The sequence below is a fragment of the Panthera leo genome, chromosome C2 (assembly GCF_018350215.1).
Source record: "Panthera leo isolate Ple1 chromosome C2, P.leo_Ple1_pat1.1, whole genome shotgun sequence".
In the NCBI taxonomy this organism is placed as follows: Eukaryota; Metazoa; Chordata; class Mammalia; order Carnivora; family Felidae; genus Panthera; species Panthera leo.
Window position 1 is genome coordinate 112,610,764 of NC_056687.1, and position 14,203 is coordinate 112,624,966.

At 39.5% G+C, this 14,203-nt stretch overlaps 1 protein-coding gene across 3 annotated transcripts in view; it reads left to right on the forward strand.

The window, feature by feature from the left end:
* Nucleotides 1-14,203, forward strand: part of IGSF10 (immunoglobulin superfamily member 10) — a 79,448-nt gene that overhangs the window by 44,111 nt on the left and 21,134 nt on the right. For all 3 annotated transcript variants that reach the window (XM_042903220.1, XM_042903222.1, XM_042903221.1), the window contains one exon: nt 12,883-13,273. In XM_042903220.1, the coding sequence (XP_042759154.1) occupies nt 12,883-13,273 (391 nt within the window). The remainder of the gene's footprint in view (nt 1-12,882; nt 13,274-14,203) is intronic.

Consider the following 14,203-nt stretch of genomic DNA (forward strand, 5'->3'; position numbering starts at 1 on the left):
ATCTCACTTCTTTTATATTTATTGTGGGCTGTTTTGTGACCCAGTATATAATCTCTCTTGGAGAATTTTCCTTATGCACTTGAGAAGAATGTGTATTCTGCTTTAGGATGAAAAGTTCTGAATATATCTATCAAGTCCATCTGGTCCAGTGTATCATTCAGGGCCATTGTTCTTTATTGATTTTCTGCCTAGATGATTTGTCCATTTTGTAAGTGGAGTATTAAAGTCCCCTGCAATTACAACTTTCTTGTAAGAATAAGATTGCTTATGCTTGTGATTGTTTTACATATTTGGGTGCTCCCAAATGTGCATATATGTTTATAATTGTTAGCTCTTCTTGATGGATAGGACCCATAATTTAGGATATAATTTCCTTCTTCATTTCTTATTACAGCCTTTAGTTTAAAATCTAGTTTGTCTGGGGGTGCTTGGGTGGCTCAGTCGGTTGAGCATCCAACTTAGGCTCAGGTCATGATCTTGTGGTTGGTGAGTCTGAGCCCCACATCAGGCTCTGTGTTGACAGCTCAGAGTCTGGAGCCTGCTTGGGATTCTGTGTCTCTCTCTCTGCCCCTCCCCCGCTCATGCTCTGTCTCAAAAATAAACATTAAAAAAATATCAGAAAACTAGATTTTATTTTATAAGTATGGCTAATTTAACTTTCTTTTGACTCCAGTAGCATGATAGATGGTCCCCTCACTTTCAATCTGAAGATGTCCTCAGGTCTAAAATGAGTCTCTTGTAGACAGCAAATAGATAGGTCTTGTTGTTTTTTTTTTTATCCATTCTGATACCCTATGTCTTTCGATTGGAGCATTTAGTCCATTTACATTCAGTGTTATTATTGAAAGATATGGGTTTATTAGAGTCATTGTGAGGTCTGTAGGTTTCATGCTTATAGTGATGTCTCTGGTCCTTTGTGGTCCTTGTAACCTTCCACTCACAGAGTCCCCCTTAGGATCTCTTGTAGGCCTGGTTTAGTGGTGATGAACTCCTCAGTTTTTGTCTGGGAAAACTTTATTTTTCCTATTCAACATACTGAAAATTTCCTGTCGTTCCCTTCTGGCCTGCCAAGGTTCAGAAGATAAGTGTGCTACTACCCTTATATGTGTACCCTTGTAAGTTAAGGCCCTCTGTACCTAGCTGCTTTCAGAATTCTCTCTTTATCTTTGTATTTTGCCAGTTTCACTATGATATGTTGTGCAGAAGATTGTTTCAAGTTACATCTGAGGGGAGGTATCTGTGTTTCCTGGATTTCAATGTCTGTTTCCTTCCCCAGATTGGGGAAGTTCTCAGCTATGATTTGTTGAAGTGCACCTTCTGCCCCTTTTTCTCTGTTCTTCTTCTTGGGGAACTCCAATGATATGGATATTATTATGTTTCAATGAATCCCTTTGTTTTCTAATTCTCCCCTGGTGGTCTAGCATTTTTTTATCTCTTTTTCTTAGCTTCATATTTTTCCATAATTTTAATCTTCTGTTTCACTTATTCTCCCCTCTGCCTCTTCAATCCTCACTGTCACCACCTCTAGTTTATTTTGCACCTCATTTACAACATTTGTAAATTCATCATGACTATGTTTTAGTTCCTTGATCTCTGCAGCAATAGATTCTCTGCTGTCTTCTATGCTTTTTTCAAGCCCAGCGATTAATCTTATGACTCTTATTCTAAATTCTTGTTCAGTTATATTGTTTATATCTGTTTTGATCAATTCTTTAGCTGTCATTTCTTCCTGGAATTTCTTTTGAGGAGAATTCCTCCATGCATCATTTTTGCTAGTTTTCTGTCCCTTATGTGTTTGAAAAGCTTGTTATGTGTCCTGCACCTGCGAGCCCTACTATATTAAAGAGGGGCCATGCACTGTCCAGGGCCTGGACCTTCAGGAGGTGTTTTTTGGAGTGTGTTACTTGCTCTCTGCTGTTGTGGCTCTGGTTGTTTTGTCTCCCTATTTGTCATGAAGCTTTGGACCCTCCACCAGGTGTGCTTTATTTGTTGAAGTAGCCCTAAAAGAAAACAAAGAAACCAAAGACAAAACAAATACAAAAAACAAAAAACACCAGCTACAACAAAATGATGGGGTGAGGTCAGTGTTTATGTGAGAGCCTTATCCCATACAAAGAGAGAAATGACAGGAGTAGGGGAAAAATAAAATTTAGTGGTTTGTCCCACTGTACCGACTCCCATGCCTCCCTGGCACTTAGCTTGGATTTAACCCCCAATATCTTAAAGGGCCCCACTCCATGCACCCCGGTTGAGGGGAAGAGATGTTTGTGCCACCTCAGGGCTGTGCACAGTTTGTCCCACTCCAACTCCTGTCCCTCCCTCATGTTCGGCTGGGATTTAAACCCTGATATCTTAAAGGGTCCTGCTCTGTGTGCCCTGGTTCTGGGAAAGTGCAGCTCTGTGCCACCAATATATTGTCTCTGGCTAGCAGGTGCAGGCAGTCTTGGAACAGTTGTATACCTTCTTCCCACAGCACTCCAGGGAGGGGATTGTTTTCTCCCACTGCAGACTGCACCCCTGACCTAGCCACTGAGCCGGGGCCTGGCTCCCCTCCTCCCCAGGTGCGTGAACCAGGCAGCTGGCCCCAGTCTGGAGGAAGCCCCTCAGTTAGAGATTGGATCTTTCTCCATCCCAGTTAGTGGTTTTTTTCTTGTACAGATACAGTCTTATGCTTCCCCAGCTTCTCTTTCTCTTCCCTTTGTCTCTCTGCAAAAGGGGATCCCTCCCCTTTGTGCCTACACAGCCTGATTTGTCTCTTCCATTTTGCAGTCATGCACCTATGGCCCACCAGGTTGTCCCCATGGGTCTCTGGAGATGTCTCTGTCACTCTGCAGCCTGGACTCTTGGAATTCAAAGTCCTTTGGCCTCAACACTGCTGTTTGAGGGATGAGGGAATTTCAGGTCCCCCCTTACTTCTCTGCCATGTTGGATCTCTCTCCATCATGTATTTTTAATTTTACTTAATGAGTTAATCTCTAATTGGTTATTTATTGTTTCCGTCTTTTTGTTAAGGGTCTCACTGAGGTCTTCCATTCTTGTCTCAAATGCAGTAAGCATCTTTATGCCCATCACTTTAATTTCTCTATCAGGCGTATAACTTACCTTTGTTTTGTTTACCTCTCTTCCTGGAATTTTGTCCTTTTCTTTGATTTGGGACATATTCCTCTGTCTCCTCATTTTTTCTAACTTTGTTTCTGTGTGTTGGGAAAGTCATCTATGTTCCTTGCTTTTAAAAGTAGTGGCTTTATGAAGAAGAGGTTCTTTAGTACCCTGTACTGAAGTGGCCCCTGTTCACCAGAACATAGCACTTCAGGGGTGTCCTCTATGTGTGAACCTGGTGCTTCAGGGGTGTCCTCTATGTGTGTTGTGGCTGAGTTGCATTTGTCTTCAGTCCAGTCATCTGCAATGGCTCTCTTTTAGTCCCTGTGTTATCAAGGGGCTAGTCTGGGGCTACTTTGCATTTGAGTTGGGTCAGACCAGATGTTTGCCAAGGCTGCAGTCACACCAATCAGCAAGCTGTTTTCCCTGTGTTGTCCTGTGGGAGGCTTTCATTGGTTTATTGGGGCTGCAGTAGACCTGGTGGTGTGTGTGCTTATCTTCTCCTCTTCCCAGATCAGGAGACACTTTGGAGTGGTTCTGGACATTGTCAAGGCTGCTTGCACAATGCCACATTTGTGGCACTGCTTTGGATGGACTCCTGTTGAGGGAAGGTTAGATTGGGCTTAGCAGCATGAAAATGCTACACGGGTGGGGCACACACTTATCAATGTTTGTGCAGGTCTGCTTGTGAGAAACCTGAGCTGCTTTGGAAAGCTCCTGTCAAGGGCAGGTTGGATGTGGCAGGTGCACAGGAGAATGCAGGGGCAGGGTGTGCTGTTAGCAAAGCTTGATAATATTTGCTCTGGTTCCTGCAGGTATCTGTGTATCCAGGCTTGGGGGCCAGGGAGGAGAAATGGTGCCCACCAGCTCTTTTTTTCTTAGGAAAATCTCCTAAATATCCTTGCCCTTGCTGCACATGTTGTGAGATTACTAAATAAATCTCCCTTCTGTATACCCCAGAAGTTTTTCAAACTGCTGCTTCTGTGCTATATCTCAGCATGTTGTTATGATGTCTTTTTAAGGTGGGGACTCAATTTTTAATCATCCTCCTGCTCTCCTAGAGGTGAACTGAGCCCACTGATTTTTATTTTATTTTATTTTTATATAATTTATTGTCAAACTGGTTTCCATAAAATACCCAGTGCTCATCCCAACAGGTGTCCTCCTCAATGCCCATCACCCATTTTCCCCTCTGCCCCCTTCAACCCTCAGTTTATTCTCAGTATTTAAGAGTCTCTTATGGTTTGCTCATGGTTTTGAGCACCTCCCATTTTCAAAGCCAGATGTTAAGGGGATTTGTCTTCCCAGTGAGGGTCCTCCCTGCCTGGGGTGCCTGACATGGGGGGCATCTGCTCCTCTCCTTCTGTGTGCTTGCAGTGTCTCTCCCTCCTGTGGTCGGTCTTGTGGGTCTGTTTGGTTCCCAACCATGTCTCCTTTCTTTCTACCATTTTCAGGGTGTATTTTTCTCTATAATTAGCTGTGGAGTCTTTTCTGCCAGTGCTTGGGTTGTTTTCTGAGTTATTTACACTAATGTGTGTCTTATGTAGGTGTATCCATGGGACAGGGTGAGCTTAGGATCCTCCTACTCTGCCAACTTCCCTGGAAGTCTAGTCTTTGTTTTAAAGTCTGTCTTCTATGATAAAAGTAGAGCTACCTCAGCTTTCTTTTCATTTTGATTTACAAATAATATCTTCTTCCATCCCTTCATTTTCAGTTTGTGTGTGTATAGATTTGTCTTAAGATTTGAAGTGTTTTGTAGGCTCATATGGATTTTGGTGGGTTTTTTTTTTTAAGTTTATTTATTTATTTTGAGAGGGAGAGAGAGAATCCCAAGCATACTCTGTGCTATCAGAGCAGAGCCCCGTGAAGCGCTTGAACTCAAAAACCATAAGATCATGAACTGAGCCAAAATCACGAGCTGGATGTTTAACTGACTGAGCCATCCAGGTGCCCCTTGATCTTGTTTTTCTATTCATTAGTAACACTATGTCTTTTGACTGGATCCCTTGGTCCATTTATATTTTTACTGAGTTTTATTCAAGAAAAGAATGCAGAGTAGAATCTTGAGCTGACCATATCACATGGACACAGAAATTACAGCTACATCTATGTAACTAACTCTGAAAAAGACCTGAAGACTAGCAAAACAGACCTTCTGCAGTCATTTCTAGAGAGGAGGCCACATCAAAAAAAGTGGGAAGGGCGGAGACGTGGTTGGGAACCAAACCCCTGGTGAGAAAGCCAAACTCCACACCATGCACTCCAGGCACTAAGGACATATACTATGAAGATGAATCCCCATAACATCTAGCTTTGAACACTATTAGGGTTTCAGGAGCTTTTGAAATCAGCAGAACTTGGCTCTGGCAAAGCCTGAGAGTGATAGGAATTTGAATCCCTGCCTTTAGAGAACCAGCATAATAAATAACATGGCCCGCAAAACCAGCACAGAAGCAGCAGTTGGAAAAGCACCTGAAGTATGTGTGAAGGAGATTTGTTTCCTCTAATCTAAAAATGTGTCTTGGAGGAGCAGGGATCCTCAGGAGACTTCTAATAACAATAGGCTGGCCAGATCCATTCCTCTTCCCTGCCCCACGCTAGATAGCTTGACACTTACAGGAACCAGCACTAATCCTCTTCACCTAATTTGCTACCATGGCATGTCCCGCTCCCTTCAACCTGCCCACCTTGGCAGTCATCCGTCCAACACAGCTCATGCCCCATCAGGAACCACTGCTACTCCAGAGGGACTCTTGCCCTGAGAATAGGGGAAGATAAACATATACCAGCATATCCACGAGCTGAACCTTGACTGTTATGGGAGAGGCCCTACCAGCCAGTGCAGTCACACTTGCAGCAGCTGCTGACTACAGACACGCAGTCTGACCACTGAAAGTTTCCACAGGCCATGCAGGGAGGAAGCCTTGCCATTTGGTGCACTTGTGCAGACATGCTAATTGCAGACAGCTAGCTTGACTGCTGACCCCATCAACCTAGAAGTACTTGGTGGCCTCAGACCCCTCAGCAGCACAGGGAACAAACCTGACTTATTGAGCCCACAAAGCCAGTCATTGCAGCTGACTGGCTGAAAGTAAATGTGGTTCAGCCAAAACCATAGGGTGTACACAGTTCACATAGAGAATACCCCTGGAGTGCCTGGCTCTGGTGACCAGGGGCAGTGCACCACTTCTATACAAGATCAGGAGACATACCTGGCATCCCTAATACATATAAACAAACACAGACATGTCACTTTTGTTCAACATAGTACTCTTCAGAAATCCTAGCTGCAGCAAAGAAAAGGAATCTAAATTGATAAAGAAGTAAAACTGTCACTATTTGCAAATGATAGGACACTATATATATACACACAAAACGAACTTGATGAATTAAGCAAAGTTTCAGGATACAAAATTCATATACAGAAATCTGCATTTCTGTACACTAGTAATAAACTTAACCAAGGAGGTAAGAGATCTGTACTCTGAAAACAAAAACACTGATGTTCTAACCATTGATGTAAAACACTGATGAAAGAAATTGAAGGTGACATCAACAAATGGGAAACTATTCCATGCTAATGGATTGGAAGCTATCATTAAATGTTTATAACACTGGGAACGTCTGGGTGGCTCATTAGGTTGGGTGTCCAGCTCTTGATTTTGGCTCAGGTCATGATCTCAAATGAGGCTCATGAGTTCAAGCCCCACATCAGGCTCTGTGCTAACAGTGCGGAGCCTGCTTGGGATTCTCTCTCCTTCCCTCTCTCTCTGTCAGAATAAACAAACTTAGAAAATTTTTTAAATGTTAATATTCAAAGCCATCTACAGATTCAGTGCAACCTTTGTCTAAATACCCACAGCATTTTTCACAGAACTAGAACAGATAATCTTAAAATTTGTATGGAACCACAAAAGACCCCAAATAGCCAAAGAAGCAATTTGGAAAAAGAATAAAACTGGAGATATCACACTTCTCAGTTTTAAACTATGTTACAAAGCTGCAGTAATCAAAACAGGATGGTACTGGCACAAAAAATGGACACAGATCAATAGACCAGAATAGAGACCAGTATAAACCCATACTTACATGGTCAATTAATCTATGACAAAGGAGGCAAGAACATACAAAGGGGAGAAGTCTCTTCAATAAATGGTTTTGGCAAAACAGGACAACTACATGCAAAACAATAAAACTGAACCATTTTCTAACACCTTACACAAAATAAACTCAAATGGATTAAAGACCTGAAACCACAAACTCCAGAAGCAAACATAGGCAGTAATCTTTTTTGACATCAGCCATAGCAACATTTTTCTAGATCTCTCTCCTTGGGCAAGGCAAACAAAAAGCAAAAATAAACTGTTGGAAGTACACCAAAATGAAAATGGTGAAGGAAACCATCAACAAAAGACAATCTACTTAATGGGAGAAGATATTTGCAAATGATATATCTGATCAGAAGTTAAAATTCAAACTCTACAGAGAACTTATTATACAACTCAATGCCAACAAAAAAAATTATTCAACTTAAAAAAGCAGGGTTGCCTGGGTAGCTCAGTCAGTTAAGCATCTAACTCTTGATTTAGAGTTATTATCTCACGATTTGTGAGATTGAGCCCTGCATTGGGCTCCCCACTGAGAGCACACAGCCTGCTTGGGATTCTCTCTCCCCCCCCATCTCTCTGCCCCTCTCCCACTCGTGCTTGCATTCTCTCTCTCTCTCAAAATAAATAAACATTAAAAGAAAAAGCAGATGACATGAATCAAAATTTTTTTCCAAAAAAAGACATACAAATGGCCGATTATAACATGCCCAACATAACCAGTCATCAGGAAGATGCAAATCAAAACCATGATGAGATATCACCTCACACCTGTCAGAATGGCTAGAAATAAAAAGACAAGAAATAACAAGTGAGTGTTATCAAGGATGTTCAGAAAAGGGGACCCTTGTGCACTGCTAGTGAGAATGTAAATTCGTGCAGCCACTGTGGAAAACAGTATGGAAGCTCCTCAAAAAATTAAAAATAGAAATAATGGGGTGCCCAGGTGGCTCAGTCTGTTAAAGTGTCTGACTTCGGCTTAGGTCATGATCTCAGAGTTTGTGGGTTTGAGCCTGTGTTGGGCTCTGTGCAGACAGCTCAGAGCCTGGAGCCTAGTTTGGATTCTGTATCTCCCTCTTTCTCTGCCCCTCCTCTGCTTGCACTCTGTCTCTCTCTCAAAAAAAAAAAAAAAACATTAAAAAAATTTTTTTAATTAAAAAAATAGAAATACCATATAATACAGTAATCCCACTACTGGGTATCAGCCAAAGAAAATGCAAACAAAGTGATATATATATATATATATATATATATATACCCTTATTTTTACTTTAGCATTATTTAAAATAGCCAAGATACGGGAGCATCAACAAATGAATGGATAAAGATAGGGTATATATAAATACAATGGAATATTACTCAACCATAAAGAGGAATAAGATCTTGCTATTTGCAGTAACACAGATGGACCTAGAGGGCATTGTGCTAAGTGAAATAAATCAGAAAAAGACAAATACCTTATGATTTCACTTATATGTAGAATCTAAAAAAACAAATGAAGAAAAAAATGAAAAGCAAACTCTTAAATACAGAAAACTGGTAGTTATCAGAGGAAATGTATGCAGGGAGATGGTAAAATAGATAAGAAAGATAAAGTGGTACAAACTTCCAGTTATAAAATAAGCCCTGGAGAGGAAAATCACAGCACAGGGACTATAGTCACTATTGTAATAATACCATATGGTGACTACACTTCTCATGGTGAGCAATGAGTAATGTATGAAATTCTTGAATCCATATGTTGTACACCTGAAACTTATATAACACTGCATATTATACATCAATAAAAATACTCAGACTTGTACTTACTGTCATTTTGTTGGCTTTCTGATGTTCTTGGTTTTTTTTTTATAGTTCTGTTTTTTACAATCTCTTTCCTTATCATTTAGTGACTTTTCTTAGTGTTATGTTTATATCTTTTATTGTTTTTGTGAAACTATTATAGGTATTTGGTTTATGGTTACCATAAGGCTCATATATGTTATTTTATGTATGTAGCAGCCTATTTTAAGTTGAGGATCACTTAAGTTCAAGGGTGTTCTAAAAGCACTATATTTTTACCACCTTGCCAAATGTTTCTATTTTGATATCCTATTTTATGTCTTACTATTTTGTGTATCCATTGACTAATATTATAAGTCTAGATGATTTTACTAGTTTTGTACTTTAACCTTCATACTAGTTATGTAGGTGGTGGATCCACTACTTTTAATATATGTTTACTTTTATTAATGAGATCATTTCCTTCACAATTTCATTTTTTCCAGTTATGGTCTCTTCTCTTCCACTTATATTAGTTCCTTTAACATTTCTTTTATAAGAACATTTCTTTTATAAGACTGGTTTGTTGTTGATGAATTCCCTTAGCTTTTGCTTGTCTGGGAAACTCCCATCTGTCTCTTCAATTCTGACTGATAATCTTGTTGGGTAGAGAATTCTTGCTTGTGATTTTCGTTTCCTTTAGCACTTTGAATACATCCTATCACTCCCTTCTGGCCTCTAACTTTTCAGCTGAAAAATCAGTTTTAATAGTTATATGGAGGTTTCCTTGTGTGTAACTAGTTGTTTTTCTCTTCCTGCTTTTAAGATTCTCTCTTAAACTGTTGATAATTTGATTATAGTGTGTCTTGATCTTCTCTAGGAATCTCTGCTTCTTAGATGTGGATGTCTATTTCATTTATTAGGTAAGCAAGTTTTCAGTCATTACTACTTCAGATAGGTTTTCTGTCCATTTTTCTCTCTCCTCCTTCTGTGACAACTATAGTGGAAATATTAGTATGCCTGATGTCCTAGAGATCCCTTAAACTATATTTAGTTTTTAATTTTCTCTTTTTACTGTTCCACTTGGGTGATTTCCACTACTGTCTTCCACATTACTGATTACTTCTGTAGCGTCTAATCTCCTGTCAATTCCCTCTAGTATCTTTTTTCAGTTATTCTTCAGCTCTGATTGGCTCCTTTTTATATTTTCTGTCTCATGGTTGAGGTTCTCACAGTGTTGATTCAGTCTTCTTCTGAGTTTGGTGAGCATCTTTATGGTCATGATTTTGAATTATTTTTCAGGTAGATTGCTTATTTGTTCCCTTAAGTCTTTTCCTGAGGTCTTGTCTTGCTCTTTAATTTGGAACATATTCTTCTGTATCTTCATTTTGTCCATTTGTTTCTATGTATTAGGTTGATGAGTTGCATTACCCAGTCTTGAAGGAGTAAGTGGCTTTATGTAGGTGTCTTATGGGGTGTAATAGCTCAAACCCCTGTGGTTCATCCAACTGAGGTGCACCTGGGATATCCCTGTCTGGATTGTGTGCACTCTCCTGCTCTGGCTTGTATGCACGGGTGGGGGGTACAGGCCTCGAATGTGACTGGCAGTGAGGTCTGGTTTTGACTGCTGCTTGGGAAGAAATTGCTCTCGACCCAGCCCTGGGACAGTGAGATTGAAGGGGAGTTAAAAGAAATGGTGCCTACTATCACTTCTGTTCCCAAAGAATGTTAAAGCAGGTCCCTACACCTCTGGCACATGGTTTAAAATTAATCTCCTTTACATGTAAACCCAGGCACTTTTCACACTACTGCCTCTGCTCTGGGACTTGGAGCAAGTGAGATTACACTCACACTTTTTAAGAGCAGAGTCTCTGTTTCCTTCACAGACCTAAGCCCCACTGGCTTCCAAAGCCAGACATTATGGGGGCTTGTCTTCGTAGTGTGGGTTCCCTAGACTTGGGAGTCCAATCCGATGTGGGGCTTAAACCTTTGTTTCCTCAGGGAGTCCTCGATGGTTATGATACCCACTGCCCCCACCCCCCCCCCCCCCGCCTCACTTATGGGTCATCACACTGGCGTTGTGGATCTTAACCATATTGTTGTCCCTCTTATCCATCATGGTGAGGCTTTTTCTTTATATCCTTAATTGTATATAATCTTCTCTGCAAGTCTTCAGTTTGTTCTCAGATATAGTTGTTCTACAAATGGTTGTAGTTTTGGTTTGTCCATGGAACAAGATAAACTCAAAATCCTACTCTACCATCTTGAGCACCAAGGCACATCTAATTTCTATTCAAAAGCTCTCATAAAGTAGATAGAGCCTAATAAAATCAAGTCAGTAATATCTTTATAAAAGATCAAAGTCAATGCTCATAGAGTGCTTCGACATCATACCAGGACTGTGTAATGCAGTGGAATTCAGTCTGGGCATGTGATTCCCTTGATTTCACTCAATAAAACATTATTTGGAGTATATGTCTTCAGAAAATTGGTTGGAATACATTCCCTTCATGGAACTTCCATACATATTTATTCTCTTCACTGGGTTTTCAACAAATATTGAAGAACATGGAGTTTGAGATTATATTACAACGTAATAATTAGGTTGAATCTTTTGTATGTTGTCAGTTTTTTTTTTTTTTTTTTTTTTTTTTTTTTTTCTGATTAGGGAACTTGGCTTCCAGAAAAGCATGCTTCAACAGAGGTGACATCTTAGGTCAAATCAGGGGGAAAAAATGCTAGAATTTCTTTCTCTTTTTGGAGAAAGTGTAAGTTCAACTAATAAGTGGAGAACTTGGAGAATATCCCCATGCTCTTGAAATATTCAGAAATTGTTTTAATTTCAATGCAAAATCAATTAAAATCATATTCCGCATAATAACCAAAAAAGTGGAACACACCCCAAATGTCCTCATTGACAAGTGGATTAGCAAAATAGGTTACATGCATACATGGAATATTGTTCTGCACCAAAAAGAAATGAAGGGCTGGTAATTCTACAACAGGGATGAGACTTGAAAAGATTAGGCAAATTGAAAAAAAGCAAGACACAAAAGGCCACATATTGTATGACTCCATTTACATTAAATATCCAGAAAATTCAAATCCAAAGAAACAAAGTAAAGTAGTGGTTTTCTAGGGCTAGGGAGAGGGGGGAATGACTGCCAGTGGCATCAATTTTCATGTTGGGGTTATGAAAACTTTGCAAATATAATGGAGATGGTTGCACAACTCTGTTAATATATTAAAAATCACTTAATGTACACTTCAAAGAGGTGAATTTTTATGCCCTATGAAGTATATCTCAAAGGAACTGTTACAAATGTAAAAGATAAATTCAATATATTGCTTTCTTATGAAAAATGCAGGCTCAAGAATTCTTAAATCTACTTGAAATATCAAGATAATTTAAAAAAACTTATGGAAATTTTAAGTCACATACAAAATGAAAATAGTGTAAAAAATCCCAACATATCATCACCCAAGTTCAGTAGCTATCAACAAATAACAGATCTTGTTTCACCTGTACTTCTACCCAATACTTTTTTTTTTTTACTTCTTTGCATTGTTTTGAAAGCAATCCAAGATATCTTAATCTGTAAGTACTTTAGGAGATATCTCAAAGTTGAGGAATCTTTTAAAAATAACCACAATATAATTATTATATATTTACATTTTAGCAATAACTGCTTAATATTTTCAAATTTTCATGAGTATTCTTATTTCCCTGGTATTCTATTTAATTTGCAACTAATTTGTTGAATTAGTTTGAATAGAAGATACAAATTAGTTGCAAACAAGATACACATGTTGCATCGGATTAATTCCAGCATGTTTTATTATTGATACACTTTTCCCTTTTGTAAAAATTCCTTTGACAAACTAAATGTGTGTTGTTGTTGTTTTTAATTCTTAGGTATTAAAAATGAGCTATAACAAAATTCGAAAACTTCAGAAAGATACTTTTTATGGCCTCAGGAGCTTGACACGGTTGCATATGGACCACAACAATATTGAGTTTATAAACCCAGAGGTTTTCTATGGACTCACCTTTCTCCGGCTGGTGCACTTGGAAGGAAATCAGCTCACTAAGCTCCATCCAGATACGTTTGTCTCTTTGCAACACCTCCAGATATTTAAAATATCTTTCATTAAGTACCTATACTTGTCCGATAACTTCCTGAGCACCCTCCCTCAACAGATGATTTCCTATATGCCTGATTTGGAAAGCCTTTATCTTCACGGGAACCCATGGACCTGTGATTGCCATTTACAATGGTTATCTGACTGGATACAAGAAAAACCAGGTATATATGCTATTTATCTCTTTGTCCTAATTAGAAGAAACCTGCCTGGAGGTCTTTACCGGTAAGCAGGGAGGCCAATGTAATTTAGCTGGAGAAAAAATAAACACTAAATATTAACTTAGTGATAATGCATTATCTTTGATGGATTGTGCATTGTTTCAGGTCAACTATCTGATCATCACTCCTGGCAAAATTAGCAAATAAGGAATGTTTTTGCGTTTTGTTTTCTCTACTTACTATGAGCCATAAAACCCCTCCTTTCTCTTCCTTTGAGTCATTTAGTCACTATGCATTTTTAAGAGGTCTATTCAAGGTCCTGTGCTCTGTGAGGGAAGTACCAACAGCATTCTCTGTTCTAACCATGCCTCTGATGGGTTATAGATAAGCAAACAGATCATCAGAGTGGGAAATGTGCTTTGATGGGGAAAGTAAAATTTGCCATGAAGAGGGTAAGATCCATTCATTCAACAAGTAGTTATTGTAAATCTCCTGTGAACAACAGGTCACAAAGAACACAGGGATTTGAAAATAAACAAGAGGGTTTCTTCAGAGTTTGCATTCTTGTGGGGAAAATGGGCAAACAACTAAATGCACTATTGATTGTTGAAATCTAAGTAAATAATTAAGTCTTTAGGAAAATGACTCAAAGGAGCCCATTGTTTATGGCATCAGAGGGGTGGTTGGTTACTTTGGAAGGAATGATGGGAGCCAGATTGCTATATGCGGAGGGATAGGTGGAAGGCAAGGATCAGTCTTTGGAGAGGTTTGACCTGAGGGGAGGGAGGGAGGAAGGCAGGCAGCCTGATGGAAATGTGCAATCACACAGGACTCTTCAAGCATCAGAGAGACTTGAGTATTTTCAAGGTGGAAGGTGACAACACCAGAACAGGCAGATCATCCATTGAAGAAGTCCCCTAGAAGACTGAAGGG